This window comes from Passer montanus, unplaced genomic scaffold (assembly GCF_014805655.1).
Source record: "Passer montanus isolate IOZ18808 unplaced genomic scaffold, ASM1480565v1 scaffold15, whole genome shotgun sequence".
In the NCBI taxonomy this organism is placed as follows: domain Eukaryota; kingdom Metazoa; phylum Chordata; class Aves; order Passeriformes; family Passeridae; genus Passer; species Passer montanus.
This window is the reverse complement of record NW_024362051.1, coordinates 13,592,588-13,613,038: the sequence shown is the minus strand read 5'-3', so window position 1 is coordinate 13,613,038 and position 20,451 is coordinate 13,592,588. Positions and strand designations below refer to the sequence as shown.

Sequence of the window (20,451 nt, the reverse complement as noted above, 5' to 3'; positions counted from 1 at the left end):
TCCACCCTGGCACACACCCAGCGCTGCCCTGGAGAACCGTGGGCAGGAATCTCACCGTGGCACTGCCGAGCCCAGCCGTGGCAGCCCCTGGCCTGGCCACTGCCCCTCGCCAGGGGCACGGGTCCCGTGGGGGGAGGCAGTGCCCGGGCAGCCGGAGCGGGGCACATCCAAAGAAGGAAAAGAGCTGGATGGATGGAGGAGCAGGCCGGGCTCCCTGGCCAGCCAGCCCATACTGTAAAAGGAGTGGGAGCAGGGAGTGAGTGCACAGCCCTGGCTCCAGCAGTTTTAAGATGGCTGTGAAGCTGAGAGAAGGAGGAGGAGGAGGAGAAGGAGGAGGAGGAGGAGGAGGACATTAACCCTCCCAGCACTGCGCTGCAGCCACCAGCACTGCAGGGAGATGAATGGCAGCTTTCCAGAGGCTCCACTTAACAGTGGATGGATTGGGGACCACTCAACTCCCACCCAATAAAATCCAGCTGGTGATGCTTTCAGGCCTGGCAGGGCCGAGCTGGGAGATGCTGACCTCAGGCTGTGGGAAGGAGGAGGAGAAAGAGGAGAAGGAGGCACATGACAAACCAAGGACCCACCGTGGGACAGGACATTCAGCAGGACCTTCAAGACCCCTGGAATATGGACTCCCTGAAAAGATGCCTTTCCACTCGTGCTGTCCCTGGGAGCCCAGCACACCAGAGGGACAGCAAAGGGACACCCCTGGGTGCCACCCCTCTGGGTGCCTGCATTGCCATCCCTTGCTGGCTGCTCAGCAGGGAGCAGCAGAGCCAAGTGACTGCTCAGCTCCCCTGCTCTTGTCCCTGCGGACACTCACGTGAATATTCACGTTTTTCCTGCTGAATGTTTTCCTTTAAAAACATCGGGCTTGGCCTTCCCGGTGCTTTTCTGCAGGATTCATCAGAGCTGCAGCGACTGGAGGAGCAAAGGTACCGGGCACTCAACAACAACTTCCCTTCTCCAAAGTTTTAATTGGTCATTGACGTCAAGTGATTATTGAGAATTATTAATTAAGAAAGCATTTAAGAGCCTGGCTTTTGTTGAGGTTTTGCCGTTACAATTAGTTTATGGGCCAAGAGGAGAAACATCAGCCTTTGCAGTCACTTGGAGTGCAGCAAAGTGCCCATAATTAATTTCCCTTTCCGCAGCAAGTGCTTTGCTCTGACCTGCCTTGGGGACTCGCCTTTCTCCAGGTGTGCCAACCACAACAGGCCTGGAAACACGCAGCCACAGGGACAGCAGGATGGGAACACCGTGTCCCCTCCAGCCCCTCACCACGCAGGGATCGCGGCTCTTTTCGGGAAAGCATCCTGGCCACGCGCCCTGATCCCGGGGAGGAGCCCACCCTGCCTTTGAAAGAGATTTTCTTTTTATCTCCTTCCTGCCCTGGGGAAGCAGCTGCCTCGCAGGTGCTTGGCACTGAGAGGATGTGTTTTGGCAGCCCAGCACTTTCCAGGAGTTCCCTGAAGCCCCTCACACCCCGGCAGCACCCACCGCAGACAGCAGCAGGATGCTGCCGGGGTGAGCTGAGGCTGGAGAGGCAGGAGAACCCCACGGGATGGTTCCTGCCATGGGATGGCTCCAGGAACGGGGCTGGAGCACTGCCTGCTCCTGCCTCAGGCTGTGCACAACCTCAGGCAGCAATTGCTGCCTCTCCACCTCTGCTGGGGCACCACAGCTCCTCCTTCCCTGGGGAAATCTGGGGTGCTGCTGGATGAGGAAGGGGTGCTGAGGGGCTGGCAGGCTGCAGGGTGGGTGCCAGCACAGTCCAGCCCTTCCAGAGCAGGCTGCAGGCTGCAGGGATGCAGGATGCAGGGATGCAGGAATGCAGGGATGCAGGGATGCAAGATGCAGCCCAGCCCTGCGCTCCCAGCCGGATGCTGCTCCTGCATTCCCTCACAGCACCCCAAGTGCAGCACCAGGAGGGACCAGCAGCCCCTGCTCAGCAACTGGGTCAGCTAAATATAAATGGAGCAGCCCCAGAAGCAGGCACCTTCCTGCCTTGCATCATTGACACCCTAAAAACCACGGCCTGGGGACAGGGGCTGTGGCAGCTGCCACCTCACCAGAGGCTCTGCTGAAGCTGCTCCTTTGGAGACACTGCTCCAAGGGCTCCCACCCTTCCTCCTGCCCACCCAGGGCAGCCACCACAAAGCCACCAGGAAGGACAGATGCCTGCAGGACAAGGGGAGCAGGTGGGACAGATGCCTGCAGGATGGATGCTCCCAGGAGGCCACGGCTGCAAGCTGTGTCTGCACTCCTGCACACAGAGCAGGCCCCCAGGAGGGCGATTTCCACTTCCATTTATCCAAACCAGCCAGATCAGCTCCCAGGCACCAAGGCAAGCAGCTGAAACCCCCTCATTAGGGCTGGGCAGATGCCTCCCAGCCCAAGGGGTGCAGGCATGCACCCACAGGTTCAGCTCCTAGGGCCATGTCCAACCCCTGTGCTGCACACCCCTGGGTAAGAACATTTTGTAGAAGGACTCTGCAGCACGATGGGTTAGTCCCAGTATCCCCAGTTTGCTGCACCCCAAGGGCAGATGCCACCCTCAGTACAGCCTGCCCTGTAGTTTGTGGGTGCAGTAGATCTGGTGCTGCAGCCCAGCAGAGGCAGATTTGGGGTGCTTTGGGCTGCTCCCTTCACAGCCTTTTTGGCACCGTGTGGGAGAAGAGGGATGATGCTCATCCTGCACCCCACACACAGCCTGAACAGCCCTTTGCAGCCTACAGGTCTCCAGTTGTCTGCAGCTGAACATCACCCAGCCCGGAGGGTTGGTTATTAGGGAAAAACACTTTAATGAGGCAGCTCATTAAAGGCAGGAACAGATTAACCCAGGAACCTGAGGAACTCGGTGACTGCCGAGTTCAAGAATAGGAGAAACAAGCCTTTCCCTGGCAACTGTGGGAGATGCTGCCTCAAAGCAGTGGGATGAGCCCTTGAATCCTCAAAGCCCTTTCAAAGCCCTGCACCCTCCCAGGAGCTGTGTGAGCTCCGGAGATGAAAGATGCTGGGAAGGGTGGACCACGGCTTGAAACCTACGAAAACACCCACTGAAATACAAGTGGAAAATACTCCATCCCCAACAGTCGACTTCACGCACTGCCTCCTCCACTGATCAAGCAAAATCCCAGCACCAGAGTGGACTTCCAGCAGGGATGCTCCAGGGAGAAAGCCTTTGGCAAGACACAACCCTGCTGCACAGGAGCGACGTGGGAGGAGAGGCAAAGCCAAGCAGAGTTCAGAGTTACGGTCACCACAGAAAAATGAACCCTTGGAAAAGAAATCCAGCTCCATTTCCCACTGCAGGGAAAGGTTTGCAGCACATCCCTCCCCACAGGCAGAGGAAAGGCTGCTGAGTGGTGGAAGCCCAGGCGAGTGGGGCACCTGGGGATGCCGGGGTTACCTCAACGCCACTCCAGCAGCAGGGCGAAGAGTCAGGCCCGTGCCATGGCTGTTATGAATGAAGGTGGGAGCAGTGCAGCTAAAGATAACTTTCTGAGCAGGTACTATTAATAGCAATACTCTCGGGCTTTCGCTTTGTGCTTGCTGCGAGGCTCTGCGGGATGGAGGAGCTCTGATGGATCGGGCCCTGCCACGGCTCCGGAAGGGCCCCGTGCGCATCCCCCAGCCCAGCAGCGGGACTGACACCCCGGAGGAACGGGGACAGCAGCGGTGGCCGAGGCTGGCACGGGTCACCCGCCACCGGCGCGGCACCGGCCGGGCGCTGGGAGTGAGGATGCTGGCGAGGCTGCTGCCATGCCGGTTTCCATGGCGACTTCAGCACTTGGCGCGAGATGGAGATGACGGGATCAGCCAGCGAAGTCACTGAGCGGAGCTGGCGTCCCCCGTCTGCCGTGGCCGGCGGCACAGCCCTGCCAGCACCACAGGAGCGAGCGGCTGGCACAGGGCGCACGCCCGGCAGCCTCGGGGCATCTGGGTCCCCCTCCTTGCAGGGCGCGGGTGGCTGCTGGTTGTCCTGGTGATGCAGAGCTTGCACATCCCATCAGCCCCTCCCTGGCACCTCCAGGAAAGCTCTGCCCAGGTCCTGACCCCAGCCCCAGCACACCCAGCACTGGAGCATCCCCCATTCCGGTCTCTCCCCCAGCAGTGCGTTTCCATTCCCAGTGGGGCTGTCTCCCCGGCACAGGACAAACATCCCATCACATCCCAGTTTGTGGCATCAGGGCCTGCTGGCACAGCCTGGCAGGATGGTACCCAGCTCCCCTCTGAAGGAGATGCTGCAGGCTGGGGCTGAGCTGGCAGCGGGACAGCCCTGATCCTCACTGGCCCTTGGCCCCGCAGAGGCTTTCCCTGGCTTACAGGTAATCTAAGATCAAGCGCTCCAGCCAGCCGTGCCTGGGCAGACACACAGGACACCGCGGAGCAGCAGGGAACCGAACACCTGCAGCATGTGACTCCCCAGCTGCCTCGGCCTCCCGGGCCCCCAGAGACCTCCCTGGGGACCCCAGCCCTCACCAAGCTGCCACACGTGGCCGTGGCATTCCCAGACTGCCGGCAGGGAGCACACAGGGCCAGAGCAGCGGGCAGGGGGCTGGGACCCCCGGCACCCGCTCCCGCCCGTGGGCAGGATCCTCACCACGCACCCTTTTATTCCAGCACTGCAATTAGCCTTGCTGACCCCTGAAATCCTCAGCCTCTCTAAGCAGCCATGCATTAAATCCCGGATCCAAGAGTGGAAATAGACTTTGTAAAAGGCTTATGGCCCTATTTATTACATTTTACGCATGACGGAGCCGGACAGCGCGAAAGCGGCGCTGCCTCCGCGCCGAGGCAGCCGGACACACGGACGGGCAGGGGCTGCAGAGCCCCGGTGGTGTCTGTGCTGCTCCTGGGCAGGCCTGTGCTGCCAGCTGGGCGCTCCCGCAGACGCAGGCCGGCAGGGATATCGATCCAGATGAAAGCCAACACCGCTGCCGGGCCGGGTAACCGTATCTGCCGCACATTTGTATTCCTCGGAGCAGGGCGGGAGGGCTGCAGCCATCTGCCAGGAGCTCGGGGATCCTGGGGACACTGCGAGCCCTCTGCACGGAGCCCACCGTGCCACCTCCTCCTCCTCTGCTTCCTCTGCCTTCTCCGTTTCACCTGCACCCTGCCAGGGCCGAACAACACCCACCTGAGCAGGGCAGTGCCCAGGCAGGACCTGCCTGTCCCCGCGGCGCACTGAGGGGCTCGCAAGGTTGCCCAAGGGCACCGTGTGAAGGCAGCGTGCAGGTGTTCACTGACACATCCCCGGGGTCCCAGGGTTGAGCCAGGTGGCTGCTGCCCCAGGGGGATGGCAGAGGAGCCTGCACACCACAGGCTGCACAGCTCTGAGCTGGGCACGGGGCACAGGGAGGTGCAAGGATGGGCAGCGGGGGGATGAGGTGTGCAAGGAGGCAGAGCCAAAAGCACACCAAAAGCACAGAGGCAGTGCTCAAACAGCTGAGGGACCCTCTGCTTTCCTGCAGAAAACACAAGGCAGCTCCTGTGTGTCTCCAAATCCCAAGGAGCCCCTGCAGCCAGGCCAGGGAGCTGCTCTTGTGTCAGCACTGCAAAGCAGGCAGGAGCAGAGGGAAACACAAGGGTGTCTGTGGTGTCCTCTCCACACTCTTAAAAGGAGCCAGCTGCAGAGTCTCCTGCAGCATGTGTCACCAAGTCCCTGGGACACCAGCACACACACAGAGCCACCCCCCACTTCCTTGGAAGTGACACATGGCACCCTCACTTGCAGGGCAGTTGGAAACGTTACAAGACAAAAGCAAAGGTCACCCTGTGCACCTCTGAGAAACTCAGCTCCCGTCAATGCTTCAATGCTTGGTGCAAGATGCAAGCCTGGCTGATGCCAGGGGTGCAAGAGAGCCCCCCACACCACACGGTCAGACCCATCTCTTGTGCTCATCCAAAGGCAAAGAGCTCTGGTGTGTGTGAAGATGCAGAGGTGGGTCCATGGGATGGGCACAGTGCCCAGATTCTGCCAACACCTGCATCTCAGAGAAGTGTGCAGGCGCTGGTGCCCAGGAGGGTGGGTGTCCCTGAATAGCCCTGGCAAAGGGAAATGGCACCTGTGGGGTGTCCCTCAGCCTGGCACTCCAAAGGCTTGGTCCCACACCTTCCCCTTAGGGTGCACCTTACCTGAGGTGCACCTACGGGCAGAAGGACCCTTGCACTTCCCTGCCTTTCCACCCAGTGCCACGTTGTGGGGGTGATTCATCCCCAACAGCCCTGACTGATCACCCCGAGGCGCTGCAGCCCCACAGGGCCCTTTGGCAGGGCTGGACGTGGAGGTTTCACCCCACAGCTCAGCTCTGCCTCAGTGCTTTGGAGCACAGATCCTCCCTGCACGGCGAGGTGGTGGCACAGTAACAAACAGCATGTTTGGGCACAGAAGGGCCCTGGCCTCAAAAGGCATGGAGACATTTAGAAAAAACCCTGCAGTCCACATTTCCACAGGTTTGTGCTTCCCAACCCCGTCACTGCCATGAGCTCCCCGCTGACCCAGAACACTGCAAGCCCACCCTGACAATGGCAAGGGGAATAACCCCCCCAGGCCCCACTGAAAGAGGCTCAAACTCCCCAGAACAGCCATGCACAAAGGTCCCATACCCGCCAGGGCACTCGCAGGCTAATCCTCCCTCCAGAGGCTGCTATATTTAGGTATCTAAATGAGACAGAGTGGCTCTTTCCAAAAAAGAGTTCGTTTGGGTTACATAAATACAGAGAGAAACTTGAAAGCTGTATTTCCAGGTCCTTGCACTGCCATAAGTGAGCGGCAGAGATGAGGACAGTCTCCCCCTGATAATCTGCCTTTCATGTATTTTTGACTCAGCTGGATGTGCAGACGGGTTTGCAGCTCCTCTGGGCAGCGGGCACTGCTGGACACTGAGGTGGACACTGAGAGGAGGCAGCCAGGCCAGGCAGACCCTCAGTTCTCCCCAGGGAAACCACTCTGCATCCCAGATGCCCTGGCAGAGGAAGGGAGAAGCCAGCACTGCAGGCAGGCCAGGCAGCATCACTCCAAGCATGGGCAGGAGGAGACAACAGGAGCAAAGGAAGCGAGCAGCTCCAGCCCTTCCCACCCATGCTGTCCCAACATTCCCCCCATGACATCTCTCTCCTCTCAGCCACCAACTTCCTTCCTGCTGCATCCACTTCCACATCCCAAAGCCTCTGGTCCCACGGAGGATTCCCAGCAGAGTGTCCTGCACCTACCACAGCTCACCCCAAGCTCCAGGGGCTGCTCCCCAGTTCTGCTGCTGCGGGTGGTCACCAGCACAGCAGGGTCCCCCCCAGAGCTGGGTGACAACGTGTACCGTGAGGGTTTCTGGGGACACGGGCCACGTGCTTTCATTTTCAAAATACATATAAATAGACATACTTATTCCTTCTTAAAAGGACACGGCAACAAGGGAAAAAAAAAAAGCAGCTCAAATCCCGTCCAACCTTTCAGCCTGAGAAAACCACACAGTTCTCACAGGCTGGAGTTCTGTTACCTGGGAAATGGGTTCTAGCACTGGAAACCCGCATGCGCCAGCCTCCCTGTGGGGCCCACACAGAAACAGAAACTTCCTTTTTAAGAAAAAAAATTGCATGTTTTTTTTTTTCTTTTCATTATCAGCACGGTTTGGTCGTGACTGTGTGCAAGCCTGCTCGAAAGGAGAAACGATGCTGGTGGTTTAAATCTCCAGCTGTGCAGAGCTCTGGGGCTGATGCTGTTGGAGGGGAGCTTTGAAAATCCTCCTGCCACGAAGGTGGCCCTGAGCCACACACACCTGGCACAGGCAGAGCCGCAGGTCCCCCAGCCCGGGGCAAAGGGAAGCAGCCTGGGTTTGCAGGGAGCCAACAGGAATGCAAAGTTTAATTAGCTGGAAGCCAAGGGCAGTGGAAGTTGCAAACGTTTGCAGCGAGGCAGGGAAGGTGCCAAGAAATCAGGACTGAAGCTGGACAAAGTTCAGCCCCGCCGTGCTGGTGCCCGGTGAGCAGCCTGTGCGTGGCAGGAGCAGGGGCTGGCAGCTCACCTGGCACCAGCCAAGGTGAGCCCCTGGCCAGCTCTGCCTGCAAGCCCCAATCCCACACACGGGCAGTGGGATCTGGCCCTGCTCCCAGCCCAGGGGTGTGGGCTCTGCCTGGCAGCACACGTGGAGCAAAGGTCCACGGCCACCAGCTCTGTGGCCACCGGTGTCACCACACCATGCTGGCAGAGGGACTGGCCTCTGCAGGGGAAAGAGAGCCAGAGGCTGGCCCTGCTTTCCAGAGAGCTGTGTGTGCCGTGTTTGTCACCTCCAGCTCCTGGCTGTCCCCCTGGCACATGCCCAGCCATGGCCTCAGGGTGACCAGTGCTGGTCTCAGCTCCAGTCCAGCCCAGCTGCAGCCCAGTGTGCCAGTCCTGCGTGCATGCAAGGGGTCACGGCAGCCTCCCGAACACCCCGCAGCTACAGATGCACTTTCTTCATGAAAAAATAACAACACGACTCCCTCCTACCTAGGAACTTGGCTAAAAACCGCAAGAAAAGCGCTCAGCAAAAATGCTGCACCCCCGGGGACAGCTGGGGCTGCTCCAGCCGTGGGTCACCTCGTGGCAGGGCAGCCAGGTCCCCAGCTGTCACTTGTGAAAGCCACATCCCCCCTTGCAGGGCGCGGGAGGGAGCAGAACAAACATGAAGAGAGGCAGCTGGGCTTCCTTCCATCGCAGGCTGCCCCAGCTCAGCCCGCAGCCCCGGCCAGGACGCTCGGCCCTCGCCACAGGATTTCCTTGCTCTTGACGTCCATGAAAATTAGGAAATGAGGGTTCCTCGGGGAATAGGTGGGGAAGGCAGCTTTTGGCAGCGGGGGTGAAAGGATGACACTTCCCACACTGTCCCTCCATATGCTGGGGACACAGCGTGTCCTGCAGCCCCCCAGACAAAGGGGGGAGCAGAAGGGACAGCAGTGCTGAGCTGCTGCTCTCTGAGCCAAATGGCAGCAAAGTGAAACAGGAACCTAGGGGGCTGGCGTGGCTGGCTCAGCAGAGGGGCTGCGGTGCTGCCCCGGCCGCAGGGGAAGAATTCAGAAAATGCATCTCAGTGAAGATACGCTGCTGCCCTGCAACTGGAGTCCCTGCAAGAGCCGGAGGCGCCACCTCAGCACAAAAACATCCATATAAAGCATGTACTGCTCATCCCAGGGGAGGGGAGAAGTGTCACATCAGCCCTCCATGGGCTCTCCTGCCTTTGTCCCCATCTGGGTGGGCAGGGGGCCATGGGGACAGAGGGGACACAGATGGAAAAAGCTCCTGGCACCCTTCAGCATCATCATGCTCCCTCCAGGGAAGCTCCTGGTGCTGGGGTGCCCACCCAGCTCCCATGGCTGCTGGCTTTGCCTCGGGACACTGGGATAAGTGAGATAAGGGAAGTATTTTCCCTAAGCCCCACATTGCAGAGATCAAAGGTTACTCTGGCTACTGCATGGGGCCGTGTCCCCAGGGCTGCCACAGCCCCCACCAGCAGATACCGCCTTGTCACATGAAGAACCCCTCCCCTGGAGGGATCCAGATCTTCCAGGGCCAAAGGAGACTTCCAGCTTTTACTTTTCCTTCCCTGTGTTAATTCAGAAGTGAACTGGTTTAATGCAGCAGCTCGGCCTTGGCTGCTGCCTCCACGTGGGGAAGTGCAGTGAGACGGGGCTGGATGAGGACAGGGCTGGCGAGGCCCTGGGCGCAGCCAGATCTGTGCAAAGTCCTTCGGTGTTTCTCGGAAGCTCCCGTTATTGAAAGAAAACGAAAAAAAACCTCAACCAACCACCATAAACAAATAAATAATAATTTGTAAGCCAGAGTTCAGGAAAAGTGCTGAAAAGCAGAATGGCCGAGCGATAAGGGAAGGGAAACACATTGGCTGGACCATCACCCAGTGCCTACGGTGCCCGTGCCCCTGGAAGTAGGTCACCACCTCACCTGACCACCCGCCCCATTAACTTCAACCTTTAGTCCCTGCCTCCTTACTACAAGCACAGGCACCTCAAACCACCCTTGTCCGGGCGAGAAGGTGGCTCTGCAGGCAGCAGGAGGTGGGATCCGGCCCACGCCTGGGCTGTGGGCCCACACGGCCGGAGCGTGGCGGTCACCGCGGCACGGCCGCGCTGGTAGCGGCTCCGGCGCGGACAGAGTTCCCCCCCGCTAAATCACTTCAGGCTGCCAAGCAGTCACGAGAAATATAAGCCCGCGCCGGGTTGCCATGGAGCAGGGCTCAGCTGCGGGAGCCCGAAGCCGATTCCTCCGGCAAACGTGTCTGCGGCCGAGGCCCTGCCAGCACCTCGCGGCCCCGGCTCCGGCCGGTGCCACACGCGCTGGAGCCGCGTCTCTGGGGACAGCCTTCCCTTCCCTGAGAGCCAGGGCTGCAGGGCCCCACAGGGACAGTGCCCCCTGCCCCGGTGGCAGCATCTCCCCAGGGCATGCAGAAGTGGTGGCTTTGGCGGTGGTGTTTGGCGGCAGCAGCACAGACTGGCCCTGCTCAATGCCTCTGCCCCAGCCCGGGGATGTCCCCAAGCCTCCACGGTGCTGGCACATGCTGGCCAGGGGGAATCGTGTCCTTCATGGGATCTAGAATTGTTTGGGTTGGAAGAGACTTTAAAGCTCCTTTATTCCACCCCCCGCCATGGGCAGGGACACCTTCCAGCCTGGCCTTGGACACTTCCAGCAGTCCAGGGGCAGCCACAGCTTCTCTGGGCACCCTGTGCCAAGGCCTGCCCACCTTCACAGGGAAGAATTGTTTCCTAGTGTCTCCTGTGACCCTGCTCTGTGTCAGTTTGAATCCACTCTCCCTGTCCCATCACTACAGCAGCTCCCACATCCTGCCACAGCCCCCAGCCCCACCAAAGGGGATCCCAGAGCCTGGTGGGCTCCTGCCCTTGGCACCACAACAAACCTTGTGCCAGGAGCCAGCCTGTGCCATCCCTGTCCCCAGCCCTGCACCAGAGACATTGGAACCATTCCCCAAAAACAGGAGTTTGGGGTTGGAAGGGGCATTCCCAGAGCATTTTTAATTAGACAGCCAACTGTGCCAAAGAGCTCGTGTAAGTGGAGTTCCTCCCTACGAAAAGGCTTTTGACATTGGAAAGGTTAATGTGAGAGAGATCCCTCTCCCTCACAAAGCTGCCTTTGCTGGAGGCCCTCGTTGAGCCCTTAATTATTCACCTGTTGGAGAGGTGCCTTTCCATTACGGCATGAGAGCGGGGCAGGGATGTGCAGGCAGGCAGCTGGGGGAAAACCCCGGCGCGGGGCACCCCTGGGCTGGGGAACACAGGTCAGAACCCCGGGGCAAGGCAGGCAGCTGTGGGGGCAGGCTCTGAGGGGCAGGTTCCAGCCCAGCCCTCCTCTCCCTCCGGCTGCTCTCTCTCCCCTGGCTCAGCTCAGCCTCTGCTGTGGTGGGGACAGCCACCAGCACCCCCAGCTCCAGCACGGTGACAGCCACCAGGACACAGCCACCCTGCTTCCCAGAAAACTTCAGCCTCCTCCAGCCCTGCCACTGCAGCAGCCCTTCGACCCACGCTGCAGCAATGCAGCTGAGGATGCATTTTGCACGGGCCCTCGGGCTGTCCACTGTCCAAACCCACCCCAAATCTTCACGAGAAAAGCCACAGAAAGAGCAGGATATCAATCAGCTCAGTGAGGACTATCAGAAATTAGAGATGCATCCCCACCTCAGCACTAGAAATGCCAACCCAGCGCGGGCTCGCTGTGCCTCCTGCACTCATCGATGGATTAAGCTGTTAGCAGGAGGCTGGGAAGTTAAAGAGGGAATATTGTATTTCAGTTCATGTGATCTTTAAACATACATCCCTCTGAGAAGCAGCCTGGGTTTTTCTATTATTTTTTTCACCCCCCCTGCTGCACTTTGTTTGGGGTTTTTAAAGGAATTGAAGCCGTCAGAGGCACAGTGCTCCAGCCTCTCGCAGGGATGCTGAGAGCTGCTCCGTGGTGCTCTCAGCAGAGCTGCCTGGCTGGCACTTCCCAGTGCCTGGTGCCAGCAGATGAACCAGCTACAACCAGCTTCATACCTCTGAGCAGCAGAGTTGCACAAAATGGATTAAGCAGGCCCAGAAATGACACATTTTGAGGCGCAGCAGAACAAAATCACTTTTTTTTTTGTTAGAAAAAAATAGAAAAAATAAGAAAAAAGGAGTTGGCAGGAGAAAGGCAGATATCAAGTGAAAAACCCTGATTTTCTTTCTGTAGCAATGCAGGTACCACGTGAATCATCGCTGTCCTCGATATGTAAATAGAGGTTAGCTGGCACCCTCAGCACAAACCCTTATGAATAAGGGGCTGATGCAGATACCCCTGCCAAACCTTCCCCGAGAGCCTCGCTCAGGATTCCTCCCCTGGAGGGGAAGGGATCACCTGGCACCTGCACCAGCTGTGCCTTCCTTGCAAAAGCAAGGACAGGGAGCAGCATGGGCTGCAGAGAGAGCAGCAGAGTCCCAGTTCCTCAACATTTCCACGAAGGAAAACAGCCACTATTCATCATCCCGTGGGCTCCTGACAGCGCAGCCTCTCAGGGTAACCTGCTCCGTGCTGGGCTCCTTGGGCAGCAGCTTTGGGGCTCCAAGAGGAGTCAGCAACCCAGTTGTAAGCAGAGGCTCGTACAGTAGTAATGGGGAGAGACGTCAGCGCCAGCCCGGCCCGCCTCCCGCTCCCAGTTAGAAGGCAGCATGTGACAGAGCCAGGGCTGGAGCCTTCCCCCAGTTTCATCAGAGGTTAAGGTACAGGCACAACACATGCTTACAACTTCAGGCGCTTCTTAAGCAAACGCATGCAAATCATAGCTGGGGGGGGCTGTTTTTTCTTCCTTTTTCCGTCTTCTCTTTGCTTCCCATGGCAGCCCTGAGCCCCTCAGCGCACGTGGGGACAGAAGAGGAAATGGAATTATCGAAAGCAGGCGCCGGACGGAGAGCACAGAGGGGCTGCACGGGAGCTGCAGCGAGCTGCAACGCTGCCCTGGCTGCTGCTCTCCTCCCACACCTGCAGATTTCAGAGCAGCGCTACCTGTGCTGCTCCCTCCAGCACAGAGCACGCCGGGGACAGGGAGAGAAAACAGGGGACACAGCCAACTACGTTTCATCAACATTGTCTCATTTCAGCACAGGCAATTTCACAGTTCCAAATTTTCCAGGGAATATTCACAACATGGTGGGCTTGCACCAGAGAAGGATGACAATTCGTAGGATTTTTTTTTTCCCCCTCCCTTAGCAGTTGCTTTTTGGAATAAGATTCTTAAATTGGCACATCAAATGCTGACCAAAAAGCAAAGAAAAAGAGAAACAAGCCTCCAGGCACATGCTGCAACCATAAGGGTTTATCATGTCATGGTTAGCACACGGAGAACAGGAGGGTTATTACAGGGAAGTGGAGCCAGGAACTTTCACCTGCTCAGGGAGCAGTGGGGCTGGTGGGAGCTGCAGCCTTTGTGCCACACTGCCAGGGGATGGCATCCCACACACACAGCCCACTCAGGGGACAGCGTCCCGCACAACCAGTCTCCCCTCTTCCAATGGCTCCCTCAGCAACAACAAAATGGAAAAACCCCACAAAGTGCTTACAGAATCTCGGCCCCTTTCTCACCTTTCCTGACCCTTCTGCTGTAACCAACCTGTCAGCAGCTCTCGGTTAAGCAGCCCGGCTGCCTCCCCCTGCTCTGCCCCCGAAGCCGCCCGGTCCCGTGCCAAGCCGGAGCGCGCTGGCGCTGGTGCAGGCGAGCAGGGGTGCCGGGACTACATCAATCTGCCTGGTGGCGAGCCCTGCCTGGTTCTGTCTGGCACACGCACCGCGGACAAATCTGATTTAGCAGGTCTCGAGCCCGTGTTTGTTTTGAACCCAAACGGCGGCAGGATTAGCCCCCGGTGCTGTTCCCCACTAACACACACGCTCCCGGGCTGCGTGCAATCGCGGGGCTGAACTGGTGAGAGAGCAAGGGTTGGGATGAATGCGCCCGCTTCACAATCTGAGCTATTTTGTAATCCGTGGTTATGAAAGTGAAGGGTCGGGGGGATGATAAATAACTACAGAAAACTCTTCCCACTTGCAGCAGCCTCATGGAGCCGACTGCGAAATGCGCGGCCGTGCTCGGGCTCAGCCCCGGCTCCTGCCCGGTTTATTGTATAGCGCCTCTCTTGCAGCCCCCAAAATGGAAAAGCATGCGAGCCCTATAGCCAGCACGGCTCGCTCTCGTGATCCCGCCGGAGCTGCCAAGGAGCCTTAATCTGATTTTAATACCCAGCTCCGTCCAAAACACAGCCCATCCACATTTTGGAGCCGGCGACTCGCAGCACCGAGACCCCCGTCGCTGTCGCACCCCCCCCTCCCCAAACCTCCATCCCCCAAGATCCCAGCCCGTATGCGTGGAACTGACGCTCGGCATGACTCATCCCACAGCCCGGCTCTGTCAGCCCCCACCGCGCAGCCCCCTGCGGAGCCCCCCCCACCGCCCGCACCGCGCCGCCCCCTCCCCACTTCGGGGAGCCCTAACAACCGGGGAGGGGGTGGCTCTGTACCGCAACCCATCAACTTGTCCCCTGTCCCCCCCGAACTGCCGGCCGATGGGGGAGTGGGGGGGCGCGGGAGTCCACGTGCGAGTGGTGCTGAAAGCGCCGGCGGGGCTGCGGGGCTGCGGCCGCCGGGAGCCCCGGGAGGGGCGCGCACAGCCCCGCGGGCGGCCGGCTCCGCAGCCGGGGGGAGAACGGCACCGCCGCGCCCCGCCGGGGCACCGGGCGGACCAGCCGGGCCCCGCACCATCCGGCAGAGCACCGGCTCTTCCCCGGGGTGCCCCGGCAAGCAGCGGGGGGGTCCGTCCGCTCCCCCCGCTCCGGCTGCGGCGCGCCGGGGAGCCGCGCAGCAGAGCCCCCCCCGCCCCGCGCTGCCTACCTGGCTGTCAGCTAGGTAACTGAAGACGAAGGAGGAGAGATCCTCGTCGAGCAGAGAGCTGCAATCCGGCCCCGGCTCCGCCATCTTCCACCTCCGGCTGGGGCTGAGCACCGAGCATGCAGCAGGCGCGGCGGCGGGAGCCGGGCGGCCGGCGGGGCGGGGAGCGCGGAGCGCCGGGGCGGAGCCGCCCGCAGCCCCCGCCCGCGGAGCCGCCCGCAGCCCCCGCCCGCAGCCGCTGCGGGAGCCGGGCACGGGGGGGATCGCTGCCAGGAAGCGCCCCGAGGGCTTTGCAGACACGCGTGGGACGGCACTTTTTGAGTGCCCCCTGGAAGTGGCACCCCGTGGCACGGGGGGTGGCCAGCATCGCCCGCTGGCGCGGCACGGCCCCTGGGCTGCTCTGAGTTTGGATGTGCAAGCGCTGGGTGCAGCGGGTCAGAGCAGGGGGCACGTCCAGGCTCTCTGCGGGGCTTTTAAAGCGGTTCCTGCAGGAGCGCCATCCCCAGGGACGCGCACACGCAGAGGGAACCCACTGCGAACAGTGCCACTGCTCGCACCTTAAAAGTGCCAGCGTTTAAAAGTGGGAGCATCCAACAGCGCCAGGCGCCTCTCAACAGTCCCCAGATCACCCCACTTGGAGCGATATTTGGAGATACAAAAACCCTGAGAGCCACGGTTGGGCCAGGGGTCACTTCCAGGCTCGGTGGGTCTGCACAAAGTGGGACCAGGGGACTGCAGTAAAGAGTAGAAAGGAGCAAAAGATCTTCTGATTTTCCTTGTTTTCGTTTCAGCTGCGGCTGTGAGCATCTTGATGTCACGCACGTCATCTTTCTGTCTGGGGTTTTGAGGCGTATCCTAAAAGCCCTTTCAGAAATAATTAATGATGGGACCAAAAATCTCATGAATGTTCTATTTGCTTACCCGTAGCAATTACATGGGTAAGAGCAGGGCTTGGCACTGCAGCCTGAATTAGCTGATACACAACCAACCAAGAGGCAACACCTGCAGCCTAATGGCTCCAAATCCTTGACTCCCCTCAGACTGCCTAGCCAGACCTGCACAGGGTCACTGGAAAGAGCTGGTGGAGCAAAGTGGTGTGGAGCTATCGGGGTGGGGAGCTCTGTGCCAGGCTCTGAGGGGTGAACACAAAGTGCTTCTTCCTCCGGCAGGAAAGGCCCGCTGCCTGCCCGTGTTCTCTTTGCTGTTGTTTCAAAGGCAGAGCTGTTTCCAGCCACTCTTTTAATTCCCCCTGGCCTCCCTTTGGCTCGGGACGTGTTGTGAACACCACGCAATGGAGCAACACTGGGTTTTCCCTGATGATCCCAAGCCTTGCACCAAAGGGAGATGTCAGGGACAGCGCCTGTTGTGTCACACTGGGAGCTGCAGGCCAGGGTGGCCTGGCTGCTGGGACGGGACAAAGCAACTCTTCCTCGTTGCTCTGCACTCTAGTACTAATTACTGAGTGCCAAAACACTTACCCAAGGTGCTTTCCGGCTGCCCTGCCAGCAGTGAAATTTCTCTTCCCATGGGTGGGAGGCCTGGGCCCCGAATGCCCTGCCAGGATTCCCAGCTGCAGTCACAGCGGGCACAGCACACTCAGCAGGGCCAAGGAAGGAAATTGCCTTGCTCTGGGGCATGTGCGAGCCCTTGAAGACTGAGACTCAAATTCCCAGCTGAGCCCCTGAGCAGTGATCTGACATGCATTCCTTTCTTTGCAGAAGATACAAGTGATGGAGGCTGCGGGGTGATGAGGATGAGCTGAGGACAGAAGGGAGGTTTGCCCCATCGGGGCTGGCAGGCCTCACCATGCCAGTCCTTTGGGAGGGATTTGTTGCACAAAAGGCGAGGTTTGCACTCGAGTATCTCGTGATTTCCTTTGCACCATCTGCACTCAAGTAGGAAGTAACATTCGTGGGAATTACTCGTCAATTTTCATTCGAAAATCAAGTTGTGCATAGCTGGGTTTTTCAGAAATACCTTTTTTCCCTTCTGGGCCATGTGCAAGCACATTTCCTCCTCCCTTTCTTTCTCACTGAGGAAGATGAGCCCTTTCCAGCCTGCAGGACTGGAAGCAGCCAGCCCCAGGCGTGGAGCAGCATGAGGAAAGCAAAGCCCTGCCTGCACTGCCCCATTTCTCCTCTGAACAGACAGGTGAGGGCTTCTTCCAGCCCTGCAGCAAAACTGGATGTGGCACTGGGGTCAGACCCCCGTGTGCTGGGAGGGGGACAGACAGCACAGCACAATGGGGGCATCTTGGCCAAGTGGACTTTCTGCTGCTTCTGAGTTTCTGTGGGATCTGCAGGATGAAGTGCAGCTGCTGACGTGGCTGCAAGTGATTGTTAACTTGCCCAGCTTCAGCTCCTGACTGCTCTGGACTTTTGCACAGTCCAAGCATTTTTCTGTGCCTTTTGGTTCTTTTCACCTGTGAAATGGAGATCACACCACTTCCCTGCGCCCTGCAGTTTCTGGAGGAATTGGTTGAATAACACTCATAAAAAGGGCTTCGGAAGCACCAGGAGAGAGGCGAAGGAGGACACGATGTTATAAGTGGTGTTGTCTCCACCTTCTCAGAAGTCAGTCTTGTGGCAGCCTCAGAAGCACCTGTGGTGGGTAGGGAGGGTGTCTGGGATGCCGTGGTGTGCATGGGACATGGCACTGCCCGTGTCACACACCCTGCACACAGGATCCAGCCATGTGCTCACAGCTTTGCTCCTCAAGCAGACCCTGAGCTTCCAGAGCAGCTGCCGGAGCTCCAGCTCCTGCTGCTCTCGGTGTCTGTGGGCTCAAGGAGGTGGCAGCTGCCCTGGAGCAGAGTTAAGCCCCCGTGCCCACCCTGGCCTGGCAGCCCTGGCTGTGCTGGAGCGCCTGGCAGCAGCTCCAGGGCTGGGGATAACATTACCGAGGGAAAATATAACAGGAAATGTTGCGAATGTCCTTTCAAAACAACAGCGAGCGAGTAATGTCATTGGGCCAGCGGTCAGGAGGGGACAGGGTTTGAAGGTACCCCAGGCTGCCAAAGGCCAGGCGTGGGACAGGGGCAGAGCCAATGGGAGCCTGCTGGGCAGGAGCCACCCCGGCCGGCCACCGCCCGCCCTCGCTCTCACGTTGCAGCTGCCTCTGTTTGTGGATGGCAAAACGTTGGAGGGAGCAGGCAGTGAGGGGCAGCGGCAAATGGGGCTCTCCTCCGAGTTACAACATCGGCAGCGCCGCTGGTGACACTCTCTGCTGGGCACTCCGTGAAATGGGGGTGGCACGGTGGCCCCTGGGGACGGGGAAAGGCTTTGTGCGCTGCCAGGAGCTCTGTGAGCTGGGTGAGCTGGGGGCAGCTGAAGGGGAAGGTGTCCCCAGGCTGCCCCGGAGTGCCCTCCATCCCCGCGGCTGCTCGCTGGGGCCCTCGGGGCACAGAGGCTGGCAGTGCCATGCCCAGGGTTTCTGGGGTCCCGCTCCCCTCGGGGCACAGAGGCTGGCAGTGCCATGCCCAGGGTGTCGCTGAGTTTCTCTGCCTGGCTCCTTTCCACGAGCTCTCTTTCCCTTCCCCTGCTGCAGCCCTGCTCAGCCTTATCCTTCACCTGCGATCACGAGCACAGGGACAGAGTGTTGCTTTCCCTCCATGCTTTCCGTGCCTCATTAGCTGTGTGCACCTGGGAGCTCCTCTCCTCCTCCTCCTCCTCCTCAGCTGCTGCCAGGAGGGCTCTGTTGTGCTCCATGGCCAGCAAGGAGTGAAAGTCTGATGTCCTCTCTGCCACAGGGCTGAGGGACTGGCCCCTGGGGCTGGAGGGGACCTAAACAAAAGTGGATTTTGAGGGCAAGGTGGGCTCCTGGCTGAGACCCAGCTTGTCCAGGGAGCAGGGCTGAGCCTCTGGTAGTTCAGAGGTTGCCATTCCTGCTCCAGGCTCCCTCGGCATCATTGCAGAGTGTCCCACAAAGCCCTCAGGCAGGCACACCAGGACACCATGGGCACTCTGTGCCGTGCCACAGCCCCCCATGCCCCTCTGTGTGCCTGGCAGAGGGTGCCCCACCCTGTGCCACCTGCCAGGCTCTCTGCAGCTCTTTCCCTGGAGCAGGGGCTGCTGCAGCTCTGTCAGAGGAGCCCGTGGCCAGCACTGAGGGCTGCAGGGATGCACCCGTGCAGGGGGAGGCTGCACAGGCTGCAGCCTGCCCCACCCTGCAGCCTGGAGCGTGCTGGGGAGGCAAATCCACACAGTTATTGCAGAGAAAACCTGTGAGGAGACAAATGTGAAGGAGCAAGAAGGGGGTTTTGTGGATGCACTGTTGAAACAGATGGGAATTTCCTGGAGCAAGAGGCAGCGGAGGGGAGGGATGGCTCCTGCACGATGGCTCACGCTGCCCACCAGCTGTGTGGGCCGAGCAGGGGACCAGGATGCCCAGTGACTCCTTATGGCACTTTCAGTGACTCATTTGTCCACAGAAGCAGCACACCCACAGCAGCTGAAGCAGCCTGTCCTCCTCCCCAGGCTGCTCTGGCACAGCAGGGCCAGCCGGCCCCTTCTGCCCAGGGATGAGAGGCTGGCAGCAGCCCAGGGCACTCGGCTCATCCTGTACCTCACTTCATCTGGGGAAGGAACACGCTGTCAGAGACCTTGCCCTGCTCTTTCTGCCCTGCCTGACGTCCCAGCCTGCAGCCCCAGCCTGCCCCTTGCTGTTCCAGGGCCGGTGCCCCCCGTGCTGCCCAGAGCAGCCTGGCACAGGGCACCAGCCAGCCTGGGACTGGCAGGATGGCACCATCTGCTTCGTGTCCCTCGTGTCCCTTTCACTCCGGCTGAGCTCAGCTTTCCCACAGCTCTGGCAGCTCTCACACTGTGCTGCCAGTGTCTGTCACAGCCCATCCATGTCACCCCGCTGGCCTCTCGCTGCCCCCCCTGCCTCATCCCTTCCTGCTGAGCTGCCTCTGGTCCTGGTGGTGCTGCCTGGGCTCCCTCTCTGCCCGTCCCTGCCTGCTGAGCTGCCTCTGGTCCTGGTGGTGCTGCCTGGGCTCCCTCTCTGCCCGTCCCTGCCTGCTGAGCTGCCTCTGGTCCTGGTGGTGCTGCCTGGGCTCCCTCTCTGCCCGTCCCTGCCTGCCAGGACAGCACCAGGGGCTGGGCTCTCTCCTGTATCCATCCCCATCCTGCTGCCAGCTGCTCCCAGGAAGGGTGAGGGGCTTTGGGGGGGCTGGCTGAGACCAGGCTGGCCTCATCCTCCTCTGCTGATGGCTCCGAGCAGGGCAGCTCCTCCTGCCTCTCCTTGGAGGCTGCTCAGAGTCTGGGTGCCTCTCTCCCTCTCTCTCTTTTAACTGCCTCATCCCAGAGACGCGCCGTGCTCACCAGAGCAGGTCCTGATCCTCCTGCACCAGCAGAGCTGGCCAAGGCAGCGAGCAGTGGAGGGAGACGCTTTGGATCTGCAGCACTGCTGAGCAAGGACTTGCTGTTCCCCAAGCAGCTGTTGCTGGCAGGGATGTCCATGGGCATCTCCTGGCTCGTGACTGCCCGCCTGCCAGGCTGGCTCTGTGTGTCCCTGGGCCTCCATCTCACAGCACGCCCTCCTTCTCTGCC

The 20,451-nt window shown here is 59.8% G+C and overlaps 1 protein-coding gene across 1 annotated transcript in view; it reads right to left on the bottom strand.

The window, feature by feature from the left end:
* The window catches only part of PPARGC1B (PPARG coactivator 1 beta), a 46,988-nt gene extending 31,927 nt beyond the window's left edge, over positions 1-15,061 (bottom strand). Inside the window, exon 1 of the mRNA XM_039701439.1 lies at positions 14,906-15,061. Coding sequence (XP_039557373.1) covers positions 14,906-14,989 — 84 coding nt within the window. The 5' untranslated portion in view covers positions 14,990-15,061. The remainder of the gene's footprint in view (positions 1-14,905) is intronic.
* Positions 15,062-20,451: the final 5,390 nt, after the last annotated feature.